The sequence below is a fragment of the Chelon labrosus genome, assembly GCF_963514085.1.
Source record: "Chelon labrosus genome assembly, chromosome: 10".
Classification (NCBI taxonomy): domain Eukaryota; kingdom Metazoa; phylum Chordata; class Actinopteri; order Mugiliformes; family Mugilidae; genus Chelon; species Chelon labrosus.
Window position 1 is genome coordinate 2,587,486 of NC_140360.1, and position 23,660 is coordinate 2,611,145.

At 44.8% G+C, this 23,660-nt stretch overlaps 3 protein-coding genes across 4 annotated transcripts; 1 reads left to right on the forward strand and 2 right to left on the reverse strand.

Annotated features, from left to right (window-relative positions):
- The first annotated feature begins 1,609 nt into the window (after nucleotides 1-1,609).
- On the forward strand, nucleotides 1,610-8,428 carry pcmtd2b (protein-L-isoaspartate (D-aspartate) O-methyltransferase domain containing 2b). The gene is made up of 7 exons (XM_084553527.1): nucleotides 1,610-1,797; nucleotides 3,163-3,323; nucleotides 3,410-3,560; nucleotides 4,782-4,884; nucleotides 4,975-5,146; nucleotides 5,246-5,369; nucleotides 5,489-8,428. Exons 2-7 carry the CDS (start codon nucleotides 3,168-3,170, stop codon nucleotides 6,049-6,051), a joined length of 1,269 nt encoding a protein of 422 aa, XP_084409653.1. The 5' UTR covers nucleotides 1,610-1,797; nucleotides 3,163-3,167; the 3' UTR covers nucleotides 6,052-8,428.
- A 1,290-nt stretch (nucleotides 8,429-9,718) lies between these two features.
- Nucleotides 9,719-17,750, reverse strand: kif3b (kinesin family member 3B). 2 transcript variants are annotated; one of them, XM_084553884.1, is made up of 9 exons: nucleotides 17,675-17,750; nucleotides 15,484-16,994; nucleotides 15,256-15,357; nucleotides 14,389-14,511; nucleotides 13,483-13,601; nucleotides 13,210-13,326; nucleotides 12,826-12,931; nucleotides 12,430-12,641; nucleotides 9,719-12,311 (listed from the first exon to the last, which is right to left on the reverse strand). In XM_084553884.1, exons 2-9 carry the CDS (start codon nucleotides 16,885-16,887, stop codon nucleotides 12,206-12,208), a joined length of 2,289 nt encoding a protein of 762 aa, XP_084410010.1. In that variant the 5' UTR covers nucleotides 16,888-16,994; nucleotides 17,675-17,750; the 3' UTR covers nucleotides 9,719-12,205. The 2 variants fall into 2 exon arrangements, with proteins under 2 accessions (XP_084410010.1, XP_084410009.1); XM_084553883.1 differs by lacking the exon at nucleotides 17,675-17,750 and having other exon boundaries at nucleotides 15,484-17,094.
- Nucleotides 17,751-18,227: 477 nt separating this feature from the next.
- Nucleotides 18,228-23,022, reverse strand: pofut1 (protein O-fucosyltransferase 1). The gene is made up of 7 exons (XM_084553623.1): nucleotides 22,790-23,022; nucleotides 22,369-22,490; nucleotides 20,511-20,693; nucleotides 20,180-20,292; nucleotides 19,878-20,070; nucleotides 19,499-19,741; nucleotides 18,228-18,948 (listed from the first exon to the last, which is right to left on the reverse strand). The coding sequence occupies exons 1-7, from the start codon at nucleotides 22,926-22,928 to the stop codon at nucleotides 18,754-18,756; spliced, it is 1,188 nt and encodes a 395-aa protein (XP_084409749.1). The 5' UTR covers nucleotides 22,929-23,022; the 3' UTR covers nucleotides 18,228-18,753.
- Nucleotides 23,023-23,660: the final 638 nt, after the last annotated feature.

Here is a 23,660-nt window from a genome sequence, read left to right on the forward strand (position 1 = left end):
GTACATGATGTCCTGATACAGTACGCTTGGCTGAACGCTGCCTTTCTGACTGGCAAACAAAATGGGTGACCTCAGTTTACTACTACTGTGTATTTACATGTACTCTTTATGCCGAGCAGCACTGACATCTGGTGGACCGTGTAGTGATCCCAACAATTTGTGCAAACTCACAAACAGTAAACAGTATTCAGGATCCTCAGGACCTGGTCTCTCTGGAACCGTTGACCGTTCTCTAAGTTGCTGTTCTAAAGATAGTTTGCAGAATTCATTACATCCATGCATCAGATCCGTCAGTAATGTGATGTAGAGTACAAGGCCCTGCTCTGGCTAAACCATACCTGTCTACACAACCAGAGTAACAAGAAGAGACAAGGTGAGTAGAGTCAGACAAGTTCTGCTAAACTGTCAGCCTGAACACCTGGATACTAACCCCATTTTGAGGCACTGCAAATAATGTGATCCTTAAATTAGTTTTTTATCATTGTCTTAGTTGTCTTAGGATTGTAAATCATATATAATGTTTCGCTTCCTCTCCTAAAGAGGAACAAGACCTCGCACTGAAAGATGTGTGAAAAATGCATCAGTTTTGTATTTCTTTGTAGTTATTTTGTGTCCTCAAGGACATGAAAATATAAAATGTATATACACATCATATACAGTATATAAAGACATAGAAATATAGAGCAAATAAGACATACAAGTGGAAGAGTATAAAATATGGAGTGGATATATTCAAGATTCAAAGATTTTATTGTCAGTTCTCTATATGTTCAGAACGTACAGAAGAATCAAAAAACAGTTTCTCTCTCTCCAAACAGTGCAGATATAAAATAAACAAAACAAAAATAAAGTGAAATATATAAAATACACCTATGTACAACAGTGGCAGCAGTGCAGTAGCTTGCTGAGATGTGCATACTGTATATTGTGTCTGATGTAAAGAGTTATATACAAATAAATAGAGGTATGTTGATGGAAAAGTATATAAAATATATGTCATTGTGAAATAAATCTATATATATATTTAGAATTCAGAACTCAGAATTAACACGAAAATGGAAAATGATTATATAATTTTTTATTAGACTTAGAGAGACTTTATTCATCCACAAGGGAAATTGCTTGGTCACAGTAGCTCAGTTGCACATACAAAAAAAAAAAAAAAAAAAAAAACACTGTTGAGAACCACAAGTTAAAAGAAATAATAATAAGATTAACATAATAATAAATTAAGCTTAAAATAAAGAAAAAAACACTCTTGAAAAGTAAAAATAAAATATAAAATATAGGTAAAAATCTGGTAAAATAAAATAAAAATAAAATATGAGTAAAAATCCAGTAAAATTAAATAAAAATAAAATATAAGTAAAAATCTAGTAAAATAAATAAAAATAAAATATAAGTAAAATCTAGTAAAATAAAATAAAGTATCTATACATCTAGGAAATACATTTTTTTTATTATTTATTATTGATTTCATTATTAATTATATTATTAATTAAAGACTTATATAAATAATATTTTGTTCGCCGTTTCCCACTTGTTGTTGTAATTAAAATATTAATTCGCTGTTTTTAATCTACATCCGGGCTACTCCAGTTCCTCCCGGCGCCGGCCGAAAGTAGGCCACGCTCCTCTGGAACGTCCTTACGTCTGACGTCAGCGCGTCAGCTGGCCGAATGTTTACATCCAGCAGTGGTGGTGGTGGTGGTGCGTTCCTGGAGCCTCAACAACAAAACGGCTGAACTCACGGAGGAGAGAGAGACACGCAGGACAGCAGGCGGTATTTACACGCAGGTACGACATCTACTTCCTCCGGGCTCGGTGTCGCGCGCGCAGTGGAAGCGTCTCGTCCGTTTTCCACGCCAGCGGCGGTCAGCCATTGTCAGTTTTGTCTCGATGTTTTCTCCGCTTGCATCGGGGACGAGAATGCGGTTGTTTTCCGTGTGTGTTGACCTTGCTGCCGTGTGACAGGCGCCTGTGTTCACCTGCCTTTTTGTGTTATTTATTCCAGACGACTGCTGGATTAGCGGAGCGGGATTTATTTGTGTGTTTATTCGGATTTGGATCAACCAAGTGGCGCATTTGGCGACATAGCGCATGCGGTCTGCGGATGTTTGCGGTTAAAATGAAACCTGCATTTTAACCCTGCATTAAAACAAACATGTAAAGAGCAGAATTCCCGTGTTGGCTTCTTCACTAAATCGTCAAATGAAGCGCTTAGCAGTAATGGCAGCGTTTAGCAGGAAGTGTGTACCCTACTAGCCTACTAAACCACTTATTTCGATACAGGCTAGAACAGGTTGCAGCGCCCTCCTCTGGTCACAGGGGCTCACAGGTCCCAGGGGCAGCGTCCCATTCCTAGATGGACCAGAGTCACATTTCATTTAGATGTAAAAACACTATTCTTTTCCTCCAAACTTCTCTTTTCACTCAATTGAAAGTGGCATCAAAGGCAGTAGGTGCAGTAACATGTAAATACAGACTGTGCTTTTGTAGTTTTACGGTCTTGTGAAGGTGGCCCTCGTGTTAAAAACGACACCAGAGATCACCACTACTGTGTGAGGACAGAGATTTGGTTTGTGGTTTAGTAACTCAGAGTCTTCAGTTATTAGAGGAATTAAAAAAAGGAAGAAATTAAATAAGTAAAAAGTGGAGGAGGAAAGTTAGTCTTCCTGAATACTGTTTTTCTTCTAAGCACCTTTTTTATTTTAATTTCTATTTCTATTTATTTTTATTTATTATTTAGTTTTTTTTAATTATTATTATTATATTAATTACCCATACTACCTCTGCAATAACATGTAAATATATAATAGGTTGTTTATTTTTTTGTAAATTCATTTAATTTCATTGCAGTTTAATTTTTTTCTTTCTTTTTTAATATTCACTTATTTTATAATTCTGGTATATTGTGTATGTAGATTTTTAAAAAATTTTTTTTATTATTATTTTATTTTTTTGTTATATATTATGGTGGTCGAGTGGCTACAACTGTGAAATTTCCCAGTTTGAGATTAATAAAGCATCTATCTATCTATCTATCTATCTATCTATCTTACTAAATATCTATCTATCCATCCATCCATCCATCCATCCATCCATCCACCTATCTATCTATCCCTGTATCTGAATCTGAATCTTGTCTCTCTCTCCCTCCAGTCAGGATGGGTGGAGCTGTGAGCGCCGGCGAGGACAACGACGACTTGATCGACAACCTGAAGGAGGCCTACTACATCCGCTCCGACCTGGTGGAGCGGGCTTTCCGAGCTATCGACCGGGCCGACTACTACCTGGATGAATACCGGGATAACGCCTACAAGGTGAGTGAGGTGAACGTCTGAGGAGTTGGACGGTCGTGGTGCAGTGAAATTCAAAGCTGCTAAATGTAAACTGCTGCTGTCGTTAGGACCTGGCATGGCGACACGGAAACATCCACCTGTCTGCTCCGTGCATCTACTCTGAGGTGATGGAGGCCTTGGATCTGCACCCCGGCCTCTCCTTCCTCAACCTCGGCAGTGGGACCGGCTACCTCAGCACCATGGTCGGCCTCATACTGGGTGAGTCTTTACGTACATCTTTGTTTCACCTTCAGACAAAGATGAGGAACATGTAGCGTTGCTGTGTTGTTTACTTCTAATCGTAGGCTGAGGGATAGAAACAGGAAGTGTGATGTTGATGTGATGATGATCTCTACCTTGCATTATTTTAAAACATGTGTAGACATGTTGATATTGGCATGGTTGGAGTGAGATACGAGTATGAGCCCCCCATGCTTCCATAAGGTGACGCAGTTGGCTGCTTGTGTCAGTATTTTGAACAGATGGACACAGGGGCACCAGAGTTAACAAGAGTCCTGCTGAACATCTACAAATATTTAGAGGGTTGCACAGAAGTCCCTACTGTACATGTACCCAAGATTAGATGTTTAGACTTTATTCATCCACAAGGGAAATTGTTTGGTCACAGTAGCTCAGTTGCACATAAAAAAAAAACGCTGTTGAGAACCACAAGTAAAAAATAAAAAATAAAATAAAAATAAAATAAGATTAAAATAATAATAAATTAAGATTAAAATAAAGAAAAAATGAAATAAAATAAGATTAGAATAAATTAAGATTAAAATAAAATAAAAATAAAATAAAATAAAATAAGATTAAAATAAAAATAAATTAAGTTTAAAACAAAGAAAAATAAAATAAGGTTAAAATAAAATAAAATAAGATTAGAATAAAATAATAATAGATTAAGATTAAAAAAAATATGTAAAAAATCTAGTAAATAAAATAGTATAGCATGAAATGTACAAAATCAGCATATGAACAAATGTACAAGAAACAGAGACAGACGTAAATATATATTATATACATAGGAAGGATTAATAATGTGCATTAACACTAAAAACACAGAGCTGTCTGTACAGAAAGTTTGGTTGTTGTTGTACAGCTGCATAGAGTTGTTTTACTGTTGCTTGGAAGAGTTATTACATTTAATACAGTTAAGGATTATCATTTAAATACCATTAACTGTGTGGTCCTCCAGAAAGGTTGTGTTCCAAATCCCAAAGACAGGATATAAAAAAGTAAATGGTAGAGCAAACGGTGTGTTTTTGTTCTGATGTCATGGCTGTAGTTGCATGACAGCAAAGAGAAAGAAAGAGCACATACACCGTAGCCTGGGTTTCTGCTCTGTGTCGAGCTCCCTTAAATCATTCCAGACACATCTCTGTGTCCGTGTCCGTGTGGTTAAAAATAAAACCTGTGCTGCGCTGACTGTTTCAGGACCATTTGGAGTGAATCACGGAATAGAGTTACACGCCGACGTGATCGAGTACGCCTACCAGAAGCTCGACTCCTTCATCAAAACCAGCGACAGCTTCGACAAGTAGGTCTTCACATCGTCAGTGACACCTTATTTATTTATTTACTCCTTCATACTTTGTTTCCCATGGCTCCTGTGTCTGTGTCTCTACAGATTCGAGTTCTGTGAGCCGTCCTTTGTTGCTGGTAACTGCCTGGAGATTCCTCCAGAGAGTCGTCAGTACGACAGAGTGTACTGCGGGGCGGGGGTGCAGAAAGAGCATGAGGATTATATGAAGAACCTGCTGAAGGTGGGGGGCATCCTAGTGATGCCCCTGGAGGAAAAGGTTTGTTCTCTGTCTAAAGCTTGTTACAGGCTCTGTGAGAAGTTAATTAAATCAGCATGAAAAATAAATAAAGACCTCACCCTGTTGTACTTTCTGCAGCTGACCAAGATCACTCGTACAGGAGCGAGCAGCTGGGAGACCAAAAAGATCATCTCTGTGTCCTTTGCCCCTCTGGTGCTGCCTAAACACAGCACCAATGGCAAACCCAAGACTGTCCCACTACGTGAGTCACATTCTGACCTTTAATCACTTTTGGTTTCGTCGTCTCACCCGTGTTTTCTTACAGTTCTCCTTTTCTTTCCCCCTCCTCCTCCATTGTCCCGTTGTTCTCCAATTTCGCAGCCAAGTACGAGGTACGGACTTTACAGGAACTGTCCCGTATCTGCATCCGTCACACCCTCAGGGTCACCACGGACGGAGCAGACAGTCACTCCCGCGGCCGGGGCTCCTCGTTCAGCGTGGGCAGGGGTCTGGCCGTGGCGGGCCTCCACAAGTACGGGCCCCGCTTCAAGCGCAGGCGGGTCCACCGGCGCCACTGCAACGCCCTCGTCCTGGCCACCAGGCAGGTGGTGGCCAGCAGCGGCATCGGCGCCTCTCCCCTGGACAGCAACAACAACCAGGGGGCGCGGGCGGAGGACGAGGAGGAGGCGGGGGAGAGGGAGGCGAGGCGGCAGATGAGAGGGAGCAGGAAGGCGGGGAGGGGGGGCGCGGCGGCGGCCGTGGTGGAGGAGGAGGAGACGGTGGAGGAGGAGGATGAAGAGGAGGAGCAGGAGGAAGAGGAGGAGAAGGAGACCGGGGAGCTGCTCCGGCCCCAGCCCGCCGTGAACGTCCTGAGAGAGAGGATCCTGGGCCTGCCGCTGCCCGAGCCCCTAAAGATGTACCTGCTGTACTACAGGGAGAAATGAGCCGGGGGCGGGGGCCACGGCCAGGTCCTGAGTCAGAGCCCAGAGCTGAAATCCTGCAGGGGGGGCCTCTGAAAACCACCCCACCACCTGTACAAGGCAGGACACCAACCAACCCCCAGCTCCACCGTGGGACTCTTTCTGCCTCTCGCCCGCCTTCATCCTCTCCATCGCCCATCCTCTTTCCCGCCCCCCTCTTTTCACTCCGGCCTCCTGCTGGTCTTTACTTGATATGTTACCTGACGCTGTAAAGAGTCAGTTCTGTTCGTCCAGTGGAGGGTGGAGGGAGGGTTACTCTACTTTGGGAGTGTTTCAGGGCAACCCGTGTGAACGTCGTGGATCCCTTTTTGAGGTGCAAAGACAGAGAAATTGTAAAACCTACACATAATACATGATACACAATTTGTGAATTCGCTGTACAGCTTTGACTAATCTACTAATCGAGCGTTGCGGTGCACTGTTGCCTGCTTCCACAGCTTGAGAAAAGGGGCAACTTGTTGGTGCCGCTTCCCCACCGACCAGGAGGCGCGTTTTGTGTCCACGAGTGACCGTTAGAGAGAACAGGCCTGGTCTGAGTTGTGGTGCGTATTGGCACGTTACGGGGACGGGGGTGTAGTTTTTACAAAGGAACATGCAGAGCTGTTGGGTGCTTTCACGGTTTCAATGATGTTGTAGCTGCAGCTGGTGACCAAGGTGGTGTGGCAGGCGTTGATTTCCACTGAGCCCCCGGTCCGTTAGATGCATAAACAAGAATAAAGATCATTCCAGTTTATTTCAAACTTCTCATTAACGTGGCTACTTTGACTCTTTGCACTTTTCACCTCTGTTGAAAAAGACGTAAGAAGAACAAGGAGATATACAGTGACTGTTATTTACAGAATTTTCTACATTTCTGCAGAAAAACGACTCAAAACATCAGCGGATTGTCCTGAAAGTAGACGAAGAGAACCCAAACAAACAGATGAATCAGAAATATTATACTTCTGCATTTATTTATTAAAGAAAACAAACCATTAGTTCATGTCTGTGAGTTGCAAAAGTCAGTTCCTCCTTGTTTCCAGTATCTGCTGTGACCTCCTTGTAACTAAATGTTCCTGGTAACTGCTGATCAGTGGTCTACAGCAGCTTGGAGGACTTTTAGCCCATTCCTCAGAACAGAACCACTTCAGTTCTGAGATGTTGGTGGGTTTCCTCACATCAACTGCTTGCTTCAGGTCCTTCCACAACATTTCTATTGGATTAAGGTCAGGACTTTGACTTGGCCGTTCCTAAACATTCATCTTGTTCTTCTTTAACCGTTCTTCTGTAGAACCACTTGTGTTCTTGGTTCTCGTTGTCTTGCTGCATGACCCAGTTTCTCTTCACATTCAGCTCATGGACAGATGTCCTGACATTTTCTTTTACAGTTCACTGGTAGAATTCAGAATTCATTGGTCCATCAATGAGGACAAGCCGTCCTGGTCCAGATGCAGCAGAACAGGCCCAAACCAGGACGTTAGCACCCCCATGTTTGATGGAGGGATGAGGTTCTGATGCTGGAATATAGGATTATATGTGGGTTCCAAACTCTTTAGAGATGGTTCTGGAACCTTTTCCAGCCTGATGAGCAACAACAACTCTTTTCCTGATCTCCTCAGAAAGCTCCTTTGCCCGTTGCCGTCATACACGTCCGTGTTTGTGGCACAAACAAATTAACTTGTAATCCTGAGACGTGCACTTACGTTTGCAACACACAGATATGTAATATTGGCTCATTTTCCTGATGAAACAAACTATAATTTCACATGTTTGATGGGGTTCATTTATTCTACTTTCAGGACATGTAGAAGATACTGAAGGCCACAGAAACACTGTACGTTGACATAGAGCAACAATAGCCACATAAATGTTAATTCAACCAGGTTTAAATAATCACGCTAACCCTTTAAACAATGTTCTGTCCTTACCAAGGCCAAGGGTTGGTCGTCGTTTCGAGGCGTTTTAAGGAGACCAGTTGAACCATTTTTCTATGCACATGCTTCACTGTTTGAATCTTTGTCTCCTTTGAGATGACTTGAAGTCCTCACACCCTAAGGACAGACAGCCTCGTTGCGTTTCTCTACATCCCATCGTATTCTCTGAACCCAACGAGAACGACCGGAAACATCACGTACTCGCTAATATTCCATTTTACGTAAAGAAACCAGCATGATTAAAAACAGAAACAACACAGGTATGGTTTTATTTTTTTGATGACTGACGGTGTACGTGTTTTCTGTCACTGTGCTCTCACGTTGTTTTACTTTTGTATTTTATTTTATGGGACCTGAAGTGACGTGTACATATGAAACTATTGTACGTTTTGTTTTGTGAATCATTAAAAAAACAAAAAAAACCCAAATACTTTGCAAAATAGAAGCATCTTTTTTTTATCACGGTTGCTTCTTTTTTTTTTTCCTTGCTTCCCGTCTGTGCCAAACGGACGATGCATGGACTCGGTTCTCGAGAGGAACCAACAGATCAAAAGGAGGTTGCTTAAAACTAGTCCATCATTTCCACTGGTTTTCTTTAGCCCATAGTAAAAACACTTTGCAGATGCACCATGTATTTGCTAGCTGAGTTATGGATGTGTGCTTGGAATCTGAATCTTTATTTAGTTTATGTTGGGAACATGGTGCAAAGAGGAGACGTCCTGCTGAGTGACGCCATGCTTCACTGTTTGGGTTATTATTACTGCTGCTGGATCTACCTTGGAGTCGTGTGTGTGTGTGTGTGTGTGTGTGTGTGTTTATTCCTTTTATTCCTCATTAGTTCACATTTGGAAGCAGCCGTGCTCCTCTGCTGAATGAGTTATTTATTTTTTTTAAACGTTTGGTGAGAATGGCCTGTTCCTCAAAGTTGAGCTTTATTATCGACAATAAAACGTTGAACCTGGTTCAGTGTTGTAGCTATAGTTCTGCACACTCTACCAACTTCATAACACCGTCACCTGCAGCTTTTCCAAAACTCTTGAAGGGCTTCTCACTTGCACCGATCAGCCACAAGATTATGACCACGGACAGGAGAAGAGAAAAACATCTAAACCATCTTGTGACAGTTCAACGTTCTGCTGGGAAACTTCTGGACCTGGCATTCGTGTGGATGTTACTTAGACATGTAGCACCCACCTAGACCAGACCAGGCACCCCCACCCCATAGCAATGACACTCCTTGATGGCAGCAGCCATCCCCAGCAGGATGCAGCCACAAAAACACTTTAGGAACAACTAAAAAAAAAAAAAAAACATGAAGAACAGCACAAGGTGTTGACCTGGCCTCCAAATTCACTAGATCCCAAACTGATCAAGTATCTGTGGGATGATCCACAGAGGACCCTCCCCTCAAAGGCCCCCCACTAACAACATTCACAGGACAGGCGGTTACAGAAGATGAATGTTTCTCTTATTTAACCCTATTTAAGAGGTTCTTCCCGTAAAACGGATCACTACTGCGGTTGAATAGGATGAGCTCAACAAAACTAATCTCAGCCACATGAAGAAGGCAAGAAGTTCCATCTGTTAACTTCTGACAAGGTTCACTGGTTGGGACCTTGTACTGCGTGGATTAAAAGAAGAGAGAATGAATGTCTTCCCTAGACGTAAGAGGTAGAAGCTCTACTGAGTGAACCATCACCAAGCAACTGGAGACCTCAGGGTTGAGACAGTGGTCATGTAGCGTCGACCAGAGGGTCTGATTTGGTTCAAGGACGGCTCAATGTATTTAGAGCTAGGCTAGGTTCAACTATCATCAACCAGATATAGGTGACCTACAAACATACCTAAAAAATAAACACACACCACCGCCGCACCGTTGATTTGTCTTTAATAATGAAAAGCAAGTAAAAGACAGAAGTGCACCAGCAAGAATCATCATTTGGCTATTAAATAACACCAGCTCATAAAGGTTGGTCACAAAGATCCAGTGATGTAGCTAGGAGATACAGACGTAAAAAGGTTTTAAATTAAGACATTCACATTTTACTTACCCAGAGTCCTACGACTGGTGAACACTCTCACAATCAAACGAAGCGTGCTAGAGTCATGCGGCAGGTTTACGACATAGCTAACGGCCGTCGGGCCTTATTCTGGAGACTGTGTGTTTTAACAAAGTGAAACGTACGGCGAAGCGCGTAAATACTCGACTGTCGCACAAATCCATCTCCCACCTCCGTCAGCGTGAATCGATGTGACCCCACGCGAAGAGACACTGCACGGACGACGAGGAAAAAAAACAAACAAAAATAAAACATTTCACCTTTAAATTACAGCGCTCGAAAAATAAAACTATTTCAAAGAATAACAGAATAAAAAAAATCATATCTACATCTGTATATAAAAATGAAAGAGTGTAATAAGTTAGATTTTTGTGTATTTTTTTTTGTTTTTTTTACATCTGCAAAAGTGACGGAGGATTGCCTATACAAAAGTTTTTTATCGTTACAGATCTAAATACATAAAGTTTGCAGGCGTGGGTCAAACGGCTCGACGGCTATTCTTCCACAGACACGAGTGTTTAAGATCATCTCTAACCGTCTGACCCAGGCTCATTAAAATGTCACAGTGGGCTGGGGAACCCTTTACAGTAGCAGCGAGCGAACAGTACGCTTCTTACAGTCGGGAGTACGGGGGGGACGGAGAGCAGCAGAGAGAGTGGCAGGCTGAACGACACAGGTTTGAACTGCATATTATACCACCCGGAGGCATACACGTGGAATGGTTCGTGTATTCAGATCCATTCAAGTCCAAAAAAAAAAAAAAAGTCTGCCTTCCTTCGCAGTGGCCTAAAAAACCCAGAAAACCTGGGGGCAGCTGAGTGCTGGGTCCGAATCCTGAGCCTCTCCATCTTGACGCTTCAAAAGAGGAGGCAGAGATTGTGGACGCGGGCTAAGGCACCGTGGAACCCTGATGAATCTGAGGCACGCTCCAGGAGAGCAGCTTCGAAGTGGCCCAGGCCGTGGGTTAGCGTTTATCTCCTACCGGGTCGTTCTTGAAGGCCAACCACAACGTCCTAGAAGGTTCTCCGCCGTGAGCGAGCTCTCCGTCCGGCGTCGTTCCCCCGCCTCCGTCTCATGCGCCTCCGGGAAGAACAGCAACTGACGACAGCGGCGTCTGGTGACCGAGGCCGGGTGTGCGGTCTGCTTCGCTTTCGGGCCTTTACAGTCACACGGAGGTAAAAGAACAGTTCTCTGTTTGAGGGGAATCTCGTAATCGCTCTGAAATCTGCGTGCTCGTTAGAAAGCCGGGGCCAGCAGGAGGTAGATGGGTGTAAAGAGCGGAAGCAAGCCTGCGTGTGTCTGTGCGTCCGTCCGACCGCCTACAGATTCATAATGAATCTAGTTTACTCACGTCTGTGCATGAAATAAATAGAAGCAGTGTTTCAGGCGGGGGGGGGGGTTGCATGTTGGACCTGTTTCTTGACTGGCTGGGGTGGCAGTATCGTCACCATGAGGCAACTGTAGGCTCATGTCCTGTAGCTTTGTAACTGGCATGCAGACACATCCTCCCGTCTAAGTCTCTGCCATCAACCAGGTAAGAGGTGAGAGGATTTCCCAAAAATGTCGAACTATTCCTTTAAGACAGAAAACAACGTAAAGCTTCCACCTAACGTCACAAAAACAGCGCAAACAGAACGATTCTATGCTCATGCAGCGATGCGGAGACGCAAACAGATACGCATCACTCACTCACTCACTCTCTCACTCGACAGGTGCAGCAGGGCTGTTTTGTCCATGTGTCTTTCCACCTGTATGTCCAAGCTGAAAGAGGGAGGACATCTAACACACATCCGGGAAGATATGCAGAAGTGCATTAGCGCAGTCCGCTAATAAAAGGTTTTCAATCCTGCCCTCCGCTGTTTTTTTGAACATTAAGAACACTGTGACGTACATATATAGAAGACGTAGCGGTGTAGCGTGATAGGAGGCTTCATGCGTGGCTGCCGTCACCGCGTTGTACTCGGGGGACGAGGAGGGGGGAGCGGTTAACAGTGGAGCGGCTACAGTTAAAACCTACAAAGCAGCTTCAGTCTTAAAAGTGTTCTTAAAAGATTCTGTGGTCTGAGACAAAGCCATCCTTCCTAAGCCCCAAAAAAAGGGGGGAAAGGTACAAGAGGTTGGCGGCGGCGGCGGCGGTAGGAGCTGTCACTTCGGCACCAGGCCACGGGATTGTGGGTAAAGAGGGGATCCTGGGCTGGAGGGGCTGAAAGGAGAAGTCGGCGTGCTTGACTTCTTGCCTGTTCTTGGTCGACTGAGGGACAGAAAACAAAAAGTTAAACAGATGTTGACAATGCATCCACCAGACTAACCACAGGACACGCCAGCTGAAAGTTAATCTAACTCATGGGGGCTACAGGTGACGGTCTTACCCAGACTTTGGTTTCTTGAGGCTGCCGCTGGCGCTGGTGGGCGGAGTTGGTCCCAAGCTGCTGTGAAAGCCCGAGGCGTCTACCTGGATCTCGTCCTCGTCTCTAAGAGCGTCCTCGAGAGCTGCCGCCACCTTGGGGGCGATAACCGGTTCCTGGTACACTTTAGTGGTCCGCGCTGGCAGGTCCATGTCCACCATCAGGATGTTTTCAGCCTGAGGGACGACAGAGGTACTGATCAGACTCGTAAAATGGCGCCAATTTGGCCAATGCAAGGAAATGGGGACGCATTGTCTATATTTATATACAGTCTATGCGTGTACCTAAGCATAAAGTGACCAGGAAGTGTATGTGAATACATTTACCACCAAAAACAATAGAGGAAGAGGAGCAGCTTACTTTATATCTCATGTCGGGCTTCATCATCATGGCCATGCGAGCGTGCTGACTGAGAGGCCTCCTGTAGCCGACCGCAGACAGAGGCCTGGTCATCATGTGATGGTCACTGGACACAGAGGGGAGGGGGAGGGGGGTGTTAATCAGCATTATGGGCATCGGTTTGCCACCTGTCTTAGCGTAGCAAACAATAAAGCAATGAGCTGAGGAGGCAAGCAGGTTGAGCTCTTTAAACGCCACCTCCCCACTGGTGCTCGGTCACCTGGACGACTGAGAACCTTCAAGGACTACATATCAAAACGTGTTCTGTCAGGTCCCTGTGACCTTTCACCACCAACTTCTAATCAGTTCGTGTCCAACAAAACATCAGCAGATTCAGTAACTTACTCCTCTATCCGTGTGATGGGCTTCATTTTCCAGTACTCGTCCTCATCATCCAAGAAAGCCCTGTTGACTATTTTGTTCTTCTCCTCTAATGGAATAAAGTTTTCGATGATCAGGTGCCTGAAAAGCGGAAACACACGGGCCGTTACGCCGAGAGGCGAGCGGAGATTAAAAAGCAAAGATGTGGAACAAAGGGCCTCGATAATTTCATGGGCTCGGGGTTAATAGACTTGGTATCGATCGGTGTCTTCCTGCCAGGCCGACGGAGCGCCGTACTTGAGTTTGAGGTCCCTGGTGAGTTCGTTCTGGGTCTGCTCCAGCTCCTGGCGATCCTTGATGTGGATCTCCTGCGTATCCTGGATTTCGGATTTCACCGCCTGCAGCTTGGCAAACAGCTAGAGGACAGAGAAGGAGAGAGGAAACCAAGGCTGTCATGACGAGAAGGACTTTAAGAATATTCAGCCTCAGAATTAGACTAAGATACCGGACTATGAGGGGGAAAAATAGACCACCTAAATAGAACGACAGAGCCAATCACGTATTTTTATCTGACTTAGTAGCTGACCTACTTACTTGCGAGACATTAAGACTGAAGGACCGTGCATCAGACGATAAAAGCACTATATGCTGCTCGCTTGCGTCATGTGTGCCTCGGCCTTCGGTAGTTTGGACCGTGCAAGATTACCTCGCCTCGTGATAAAGCTGCAATAAAGTAATCCTTAACAGCTTTATGCTTTTTGTAGCAGGTCAATACTGAAGCTGTCTCAGTAATTTAGTTATTAATATTTAATTATCCATTTCCTGTAATCCTTGCGGAGGCCTGCGCTCCTGCAGCCATGTTTATTCCACATGCTGAAAGCTGTAGTCAACCTTAATAATGGACAGCTGTCTTATTTGAAGACATGATCACTCTAGTCCTGTATGTACCGTACTCAGTCTGAGTACATGTCACAGTATTTTTTGTTCATTTATAAACTGATTATCAGTGTGTTCATCAAAGTGTTTCCGACGGGCGACACCCACAGACGTTCCTCCTTAAACCCCAACTCCCCTGCAGTCTTTCAGAACTGAAGACTTCCTGGACTCGTCTACAAGTCCAGCTGTCGTTGTTTTATCGGCTCGTCTTTCTGGATAAACCACGACCCGGATGACCGAAACCTTCACAGACATTCTAGCCAGTACCTTTTTCAGCTTCTTGGTCTTGATGTCGACCTCTTGCTGCAGAGAACTGTAGGTCTCCTTCAGCTCCAGAGTCTCTTCGTCACGACTCTCCACCTGCTGCTGCATTTCTCTCTCTCTGCGTTTCTGGAAACACAACATTTATATATATATATTTATGTACTCGCAATTTTAAATGTGTGCTAAAGAACGAATGCTGAAAATGTGAAGATGTGCGACAGTGGCTACTGACGAACTGAGTATTAAACACAGTATTAATTCAACAGTGCGTAGTAGTTTAATCTTCTCCTGCAGCCATTTTAGCAGCTGAGTGAAGACTGCAGGTAACTGTTAAAGCAAATATTAAGGCAGTTAATTAGGGTTTACACTTTGACTGAAGCCTAGAGCCAAGATTACTCACCTGAACGAAGCCATCGTCAAAAAAAAACTATCAATAACATAAAATCAGATGTTGCAGCAGGGCAGAACTTTATCCAGGGATCGATGCTTGTGTGCGTTTGCATAATAGACGCACAAATGTGGAAACCTTGAAACTAAAAGCCAGTTCTCTGAAAAGATTCAAGGCGACGCTTCAGTTCAACCGTTGGAAATACGACAGAGAGTCGCGTGTCTTTTATTTGAGATTCAATTACCACAGGCAGTTGTTTTTTAACTGCATTTACCTCAGTATTCTAGTGAGACATCATCTCTACCTGCTCCCTCTCTCTCGCTCTCCTGCTTAAAATGTCAGGATGAAGGATCGGAGTAAATGTCCGGGACGAGGCAAAGCTGAAGCTAAAAAACCATCTGTAGACACGAGCTAACACTCCTTGCTGCTTTCAACACGATCATCCTGTAAGTTGGGATAACAGATTTGCCGGCGTGAGGTACCTGTTCAGCGATCTCCTGCCTCTTCAGCTCCAGCATCCTCTGCTGCTCATTTGTGTGATCAACGATGTTCTTCCCTCCGACTAACAGCTTACTCTCCATCGCCTGCATGGAAGGAGGAAAGATAGGTTTCAAGTTTTAATGCTGGAAAAGATATTTGACCACATCTGACCTCAGAGAAGCTCCACCAGCGTGTGTGTGGTTTATATACATATCGGCTGCTCATTATACCTTAACTTTGGCTGCGAGCATCTCCCCCGCCTCCTTCTCCTTCCTCAAGTCTTCCATTTTTTTCTCCTTCTCCCTAAGCAGCCGAGCCTTCTCATCGGCCACCAGGCTGTGATCCTCCATGATGGCCTTCCTTTCCCTCTCCAGCTTCTCCTGCTGCTCCCGCCAGTAATCCCCTCTGTCCTCTCCGTCTTCGTCGTCGTCCTCCGTCTCTCCGTCCTCGAGGTCCTCGCCGTCGCTGCCCTCCCCCGCCTTCCTCCTCTGCCTCTTTTTCTTCTTCTTCACCGAGCGCTTCTGCAGCTGCTCCTTCAGCCGGGCGATCTCCTCCTGAAACTCCCGGAGCAGCGCGTCCTTGGGGTCCTCGTTGACGCGCGGCTTGTTCTTGATGTTCTTCGCCCTGTTGGAGTAGCGCAGGGTCGTCAGGGTCTCCTCCACGTTGTAGGACGCGGGGCCTATGTTGGCAACCATGACGGTGCGGGCGTTGCCCCCCAGGGAGTCCTGCAGCAGACGGGTGAGTTTTGAATCACGGTAGGGGATGTGGCTGCTCCTGCCGTCCACCAGAGCTGATATGACATTTCCCAGAGCAGAAAGTGACAGGTTGATCTTAGTGGCCTCTTTGAGTCTCTCCCCCTGAGCGCCAGTCTTCGTCTGCCTTTCACTGCCAGCCAAATCCACTAGGTTCAGTTTGCCGACTCTTATGTGGTTCTCCCCATCCACGCCCAACTCGCTGCACTCCACCGTGATGACAAAGATGGCGTGAGAGCGCGAGCTGTGCTCATTCATGTTGGTGGAACCCACCGAGCGGTTCTGGTTGCCCACGTTCATGACGTGCTCGATCTCCCGCACGCTCTTGGTGACAAACGACGAGAGGTCCTTCACATAGACGCCGGTGTCAGGCCGCTCCCTGAGCTCCAGGCGGCGGGACTGGTCCTTGGAAAGCAGGTCTTTGATTTCCTCCTGATAAATTTCTAGATACGACGCCCTCACCAGGTACTGCTGATTCTGGGACCGCGAGATGTGCGTGAAGATGTGCTCGAAGGAGTTGGGGATCACCCCTCTCCTCTCTGGATCGTTTCTCACCCCCTCCATAGTGTACGTCTTTCCCGTACCCGTTTGGCCGTAAGCGAAAATGGTCCCGTTGAACCCAAGGAGAACGGAGTCAACCAGGGGCCTGAAGGTTTCATCGTACAGGTCTATCTGTTTGGAGTTCGAGTCGTAGACCGAATCAAAAGTGAAGACTTTGGGTAGCTCACTGGCTGACGCCTCCTTCGGGTTCCTGACCATGATTTGTCCCAGTTTGACATCGACGGTGACCACCCTCTCAAACCTGGCGGCCCGTTCCTTCTCGTTCATGGGGCGACAACGGACCACCACCTTGACCGACTCCGAGCTCTTGCTCTTGGACATGGTGAGGAAGGAAGCTGCCGGCCCTCTGCTGCGTCCCGCCTTGTGTCCTCCGTCTTCCACGCGCAGCTTCAGGAGCAGTTCACCGACAGGAATGTCCACATCTGGTCCTGCTTGGACAGACATGATGAGTGATTAAACAGCAGTGAGACAGAGACATCTTCACAGAGACAAGACAGTGGCTTGGCTGTCCTGACACTACCACCTGTTTAGCAGGTAGCACTAAGATTTAACAGAAAAAAACATCAAAACGAATTAGACCTCATGAGGTTACATTTAGGAGATAAAAGTAAATAACCTTCTCATATTTACCAACAGTGAGCATTAGCATTAACACACTGTTCTGGCTGTTGAGTGCCACTTCCCCAAATTAGCTAAGGAGTTAGCTCCTTAGGTTACCTCACCGAATGCTAGTCAAAGTTGGACTGTCAGTTTATCAAGTGACAGTCGCTGGGAGACGAGGAATTCTGACAAACCGTGCGATTTACGGCAGCCCTATTAATTGTCGTTACCAACGGTTCGTCCAAAGTAGCGGTTCGGGCTCATGGTTCGGGCTAACGACCGCTAGCTCCCGTTAAACGCAGCCCGCAACGAGACCACAACACCCGGCCTAGCAACGGCAAACACACTGGTAACCTGAGCTACAAATCTGGTTACCTGGCTAGCACTCTTAGCGAGGGCGCACTTATCGCCTCGCGGAATTAAAAATAAATAAAAAGAAACCATCGTTAGACCGGTAAAAGATTTTTTTTTCTAACGTAATTACCGTATTTAACCCGAAAACACCCACCGAAACGACCGTTACAGATTCCAGAGGCGAGCGTTAGCTAATCCAGAACTCCCAGTCAGCCATTAGCCGCCGCTCATCCCAGCAACGGTCACCGCCGGGTTGCCAGATAAGAGGAGCACGTCCTCCCAACTCATATACGTGAAAACATTCCCACACGTACAAATGTTTATTTTGAGATATCGAATCCATTACGATTAATTTAACAGTCATAAAATACACATATTAAACTGGGATTAATGATATTAAAAGCACGTATTCGCAATAGAAAGGATACTACTTCAAGTTGCGGACGCATACCTGGCAACCACGCCTCCGCACACTTTTCCAACGTAGCTTAGCATATCAGCTGATCCAAGTGTAGTCACAGCCAAGCTTCCAGTGAAGAAGGTAAACAAGCAGTCGGGTTTTTTTAAAATAATTAATGTGCATTACTTTATTGGTGGAAAAAAAATAAAAAATAGAAAAGCATTTCATTCACTGGCTCACTTTACTCATCCACATGCATTTGTCCATATTCTCTGATTAATAACACTGTCTTTGCAGCATTTGCAGGTTTATCTTTTTTTTTTGGTCCTGGTAAACAAAGAGGTGAGACGTCTCCTTTTCCCTCCCTATAATTAGTGTGTACAGGAGGATCAGTTACTGTGCTCTTCTTGGAATGGAGGGCAGGGAGAGGAGAGGAAAGAGGTGGAAAAGTAAGTCGCTGACGGTTCAATCAGTCTTTTACGAGGTTCTTAGAGGTCACCGAAGCTTGTGCATCGCAGAACATTGCAGCAGTTGGAAAGGAACACTGGCTTTAGTGTAGAGTAGTGTAATTAACGGGTAGAAACTTTAATCAGAGAAGGAACTGGAAACAAAAATGTTTGCAGCAGCAGCAGCAGCAGCATTGTCCGTGTCACAACATTCATAACAATTCTCACTTTATAAAAATCCTCGTGCCTCAACTCATGATCTTTCTTCGCACATAATGAATGAACCATGGCGTCACGTCTGAGTACTCTCTGCCTTCCTCATGCTCTCTCCCCCTCCTCGTGACTGTCATCCTGCGTTACTGTCCAGAGGGCGACCCCGCATGATACTCAGAACTCGTCTTTGAGATTTAATTTCGCAGGCTTTTCATGGCCGAAAAAGGAGGACGGAAGGCCGCGGACGTCCCGTTCTCTCTTCACGAAGGCAGAGAAGGAGGAGACGCAGTTCCCGATGAAGTGGTCGGCTCGGCCTAATATGTACAGGTCCGTTTGGGCCGAATCTGGCTGGAGACTCACGACTTTAACCTGCAGAAACCACGGTGAAAGAGGCAAATGATCAACCGGGACGAAGAAATGCATAAAGACAGGAACAGGTCATTCAAAAGTCTTAAAATCTCTGCAATTAAAAACAAGTTAAAGTGTTTTACAAGATAAGATAAAATAAGATAAGTTAATCCTTCCTGATTTGCAGTGTTGCAGCAGCATACAGTTTAAAGGACTGGAGGAGTAATTACAGATGAACGCTAAAACCTTGCAAAGGATAATTGCAGCCTTGAAATGAAAGCTGAAATTTCAGCAGGAATAAATGTCAGAATTAATAAGAAATCAGGGACAAGAAAGAAAAAAAATAAGAAACTAAATTGTTAAATGCCTCACTGAGGGTTGTTTATATTTCCATATATTTTAAATACATATATTTATCATTCATGGAAATGGTGCAGAAGTCCTTAAAATATTGTCTACTTAAGACAAATACCAGTTTTACAGGTCCAAACCTACTAAACCAGTTGACGTTCTAGCTAAGGAACCTGACAGTAACTCACAGAATGCATAACAGAGGCTTTTTAAATCTCACCTTGCCCTTAAAGAGCTTTTCGATGTCTGCAGCGTGAGAGTCAGAGTCTGTGGCGATATAGACGGAGCGGGCGGAGGTCTTCTTAACCCACTTCTTGACAGCCCTGCGGATCTCCGCCAGGTCAGGAAGGCACATGGTCATGGAGAGGGGAAGTGCTGTCTGGCGGTTGTAGCCGACGCACTGCGGCGAGGCCATGAAGTGAGGCCCCGTCTCGCCGTCGTTCAGCAGTTTGCAGGCGTTTTGCTGTAAAGGCGGATTGAAAAGATTCAGAATGAGGCCGACTTTAGTGTTAGTATCACCCAGGTTCTAGTAAGGTTCTGAGTGGTGAACCAACAACGCAAACAACTCTAAAACCTGCGCACGGCCGAGCTCGTCTCACCCAGTCGATGCCGATCCTCAGGTGGATGCCGACATACGGCCTGGTCAGCCGGGCGGAAATGAGCTCCTCTCCTTCCTTCACCATCTTGTCTGACCACACCACGTAGCGCTGCAGGCCGACGTGCTCCTCTATCACTGGGAACTGGGCAGGAGCACCAGGTAGAGCCAGGACGGGGTGCTCAGAGGGAGGGAACCTATTCCGACAGAAGAAATCACCTGTTAACAACTGCTGTGGCATGCAACAAATGAATTCTTTGTTCCATTCTATGTGTGTGATAATTCTGTGGCTCCACGTGTACTCACTTCTTCATCCACTGCGGTTGGTGGTAGGCACTAAAAGAAATTCCACCAAACAAGACAGACTTTTTAAATTCCACACCAGCATAGTCCCAGAAAGGACCAAATGGGTTCCCATCCTGAAAACACATTAGAACCATCCCTCCATGTTAAGAGCACTGAAACAAGAACAGTTTCCTCATAATTATTTAGCACAAGCTTGGCGGCATGTTGGCCACCAGAGGGCAGCATTTCACTCCCACCATTTTTACTTGTAATCACTACCAGACCGATAATCTCTATAATATTCATACTAATTTTTATACAGTACAAGTTTTCTGTAGGATGCAGCTCTTGCCTTCATAGGGCAGGACTTCTTGTCTTCACTCCGCTGTGCAGCACTCTCAAAGCAGTAGGCATTCCTCTGCTCTGGGGGCCAGTATTTGGGGGCCAGCTTCTTCATGAAGTCCTCCAAACTGACCACGCGGTGATAGGCAGACAAGGCCTCCAGCTGGAAGAGCTCACTGTAGGGAACGTGGACCTGAACGGAACAGAAATAAATTCAGGCTGGAAAGATAAGAGCCTCAACAATGTCCCGGACTTTACTGAACATTAACGCTCACAGAGACACTTCATGGACGTCACTGATCATTCATTTTATTGATTACACTCAATTTCAGCATGCCTGCTCCGGGAAAAGACTATTGATAATTTATATTACTGCAATATCAGGACCACTAATTGCATGGAACAGGAAGTTATTCCTACCACCAGCCATCACTTATTTAAAACTGTCCTTCATCACATCTACGGTAATAATGATCCAGCTGTTGTTTTACAGCGTCTTAAACGTTTTTGCACCCTTCATAGTTTTCTACATTTCTGTACAGAAATGCCTTAAACCACCAGCAGTCCTGAAAGTAGAGTAGAAAAATAAACCAAACAAATGAAAAACAAATATTATACTTGTGTATTTGTTTATTCATTACTACATATTAGTTGTAGTTAATTGTGAAGGACCAAACTAGAGTCCCTTATTTTTCCATCAATGTAACCAGACTCAGGTGTTATTCAGTGTCCCGTTTTGTTTTAAAAATAAATAAAGGATTTGTTATCCACAACTCCACGGTCAGACAGATTGAGAACAAATGGAGGAGACTTAAGGCGACAAAGATCACTCCATAATAGTCTGAGAGGTCCCAAAGGAACCCAGGGGAACTTCTAAGCAGCTAAAGACCTCTCTCTCATTGGCTAATGATAATGTTGATGAATCCACTGAACAACCATGGTGTGATGGACAAAGACACTGCTCTCCAAGAAGAACATTTCTAAACATCATGTGGACAAGACAGAAGACTATTGGGACAATGTTTAGTGGACAGATGAGACCAAAGTAGAATAGTTTGGTTTAAATGAGATGAAACAACACTGCATCATTCCAGCATCAGAACCTCATCCCTCCATCAAACATGGGGGTGCTAATGTCCTGGTTTGGACCTGTCCTGCTGCAACTGGACCAGGACGGCTTGTCATCATTGATGGACCAATGAATTCTGAATTCTACCAGTGAACTCTAAAAGAAAATGTCAGGACATCTGTCCATGAGCTGAATGTGAAGAGAAACTGGGTCATGCAGCAAGACAACGAGAACCAAGAACACAAGTGGTTCTACAAAAGAACGGTTAAAGAAGAACAAGATGAATGTTTAGGAACAGCCAAGTCAAAGTCCTGACCTTAATCCAATAGAAATGTTGTGGAAGGACCTGAAGCAAGCAGTTGATGTGAGGAAACCCACCAACATCTCAGAACTGAAGTGGTTCTGTTCTGAGGAATGGGCTAAAATTCCTCCAAGCTGCTGTAGACCACTGATCAGCAGGTACCAGAAACATTTAGGTACAAGGAAAATGAAAACAAAGATTCACTTACTTTTACTCTTGACTGATATGAATGTATAATATTTCTGTTTCATGTGTTTGATTAGGTTCTCTTCATCTACTTTCAGGACTTGTGTGAAAATCAGCAGATGGTTTGAGTCATTTTTATGCAGAAATGTAGAAAACTCTGAAGGGTGCAAACACTTTTAAGCGACAACACACATATAAATAGTGATGTACAAACTGGCTTTGGGTGATTTATGTGACATCTGCAGCTTCCCTATGGATTTAGAAAGCTCCACTGTACTTGTCAGTGGCTCATGCCTCTCTGATTGTACTTACATTGGTGTATGGGGGAGTGTGGTGGCGGTACACTATCCAGGGGGGCACTGCCAGGGTTCGGTTCAGCATCTTTGCAAAGGCCAGAGATCCCAGGAAGTGATCTGCCTGGTTCCCAAAGCGACCTGAACAACAACATTGGACTTTATGCTCTATGTGCATGCTAAACACGGGGCTAGCTGCTAACTACAAGCTACTGTAGTATCTGCTTTGAGTGTTAAACTGTTCTTAAATGTGTTAACATAAAGTCTTCTCTGCAGAGAAAATGTCTGAACTTAAAAAAAAAGGTCTGAACTGAATAATTCAGGAGTTTATGAGAACTCTCAACCCTAACCCTCATGAATGAGAGAAAGTTTTCGGTCTCGCTAGCTCTCCTGTTTCCACACAGCTAAACGCTAACAGCTAGCGACAAAGAGTGAGTTACCCATGCAAGGGCAGTACAACACGTAGCCATTCTCATCCCACTTCAACTCTTCGCCAAAAGTCCGACGAGCCTGGAGGAGCAGCGATGAAAGCAGACATGTCAGCGAGAGAGCGCGAATCGCCTGCTGCGCGGCCGCCATAGTTGTTTCATTTCACAACCCAGAATGCACTGCGCCTCTTCTTCTTCTTTTGTTTTTAATGGCGGTAGGCGAACCAGCTTGGAGGAGCATTACCGCCACCAGGTGGACTGGAAGGTGAAGGATGAGATTAAACCGGAAAAACTACAATCTTTTATTTAAATTTGACTTTTTAAAAGAATTATTATGTAATTTCGTGCTCTGTCTCTATCTTTACTATTCCTCAGTGACTGAAAAATATGATTTATCTGTATATTGTACTTGATGCAATGAAGTATTTACACGTTCAACTGTTTCTTGGTTCTTGTCTTGTTTTTTTAGGTAGTACTACACTGAATCCTTATAAAATACTAGTTTCCCCTCGGACATTACACGTCTCTTTGAACAAAAAGCTACGATTATCCTAAATTTTGCGTGCAGCAGAAACATTGGTTGACACAAAACTTGAGTCTGACGCTACACAAACAACGTCCACTAACCCTAACCCATTTTATTTAAAAATAAATAATGCAGAGTGTCGGTGATTGAATTTAAAGTGTGGAAGAAAGTCACAACTTCAACAATATTTCCTCTGTTTGTTCATACAGACTGACAAAGACACCGACACACAGCGCTCTCTTGGCGCCGTTCAGACCTCACATTAACTTCTAACCTGAACCATCCGATAGCAAGTGACCAGTTTAAAGTACAGGTGTTCAAACCTGGCATTAAATCGTGTCTCCACATGCGTCCCCA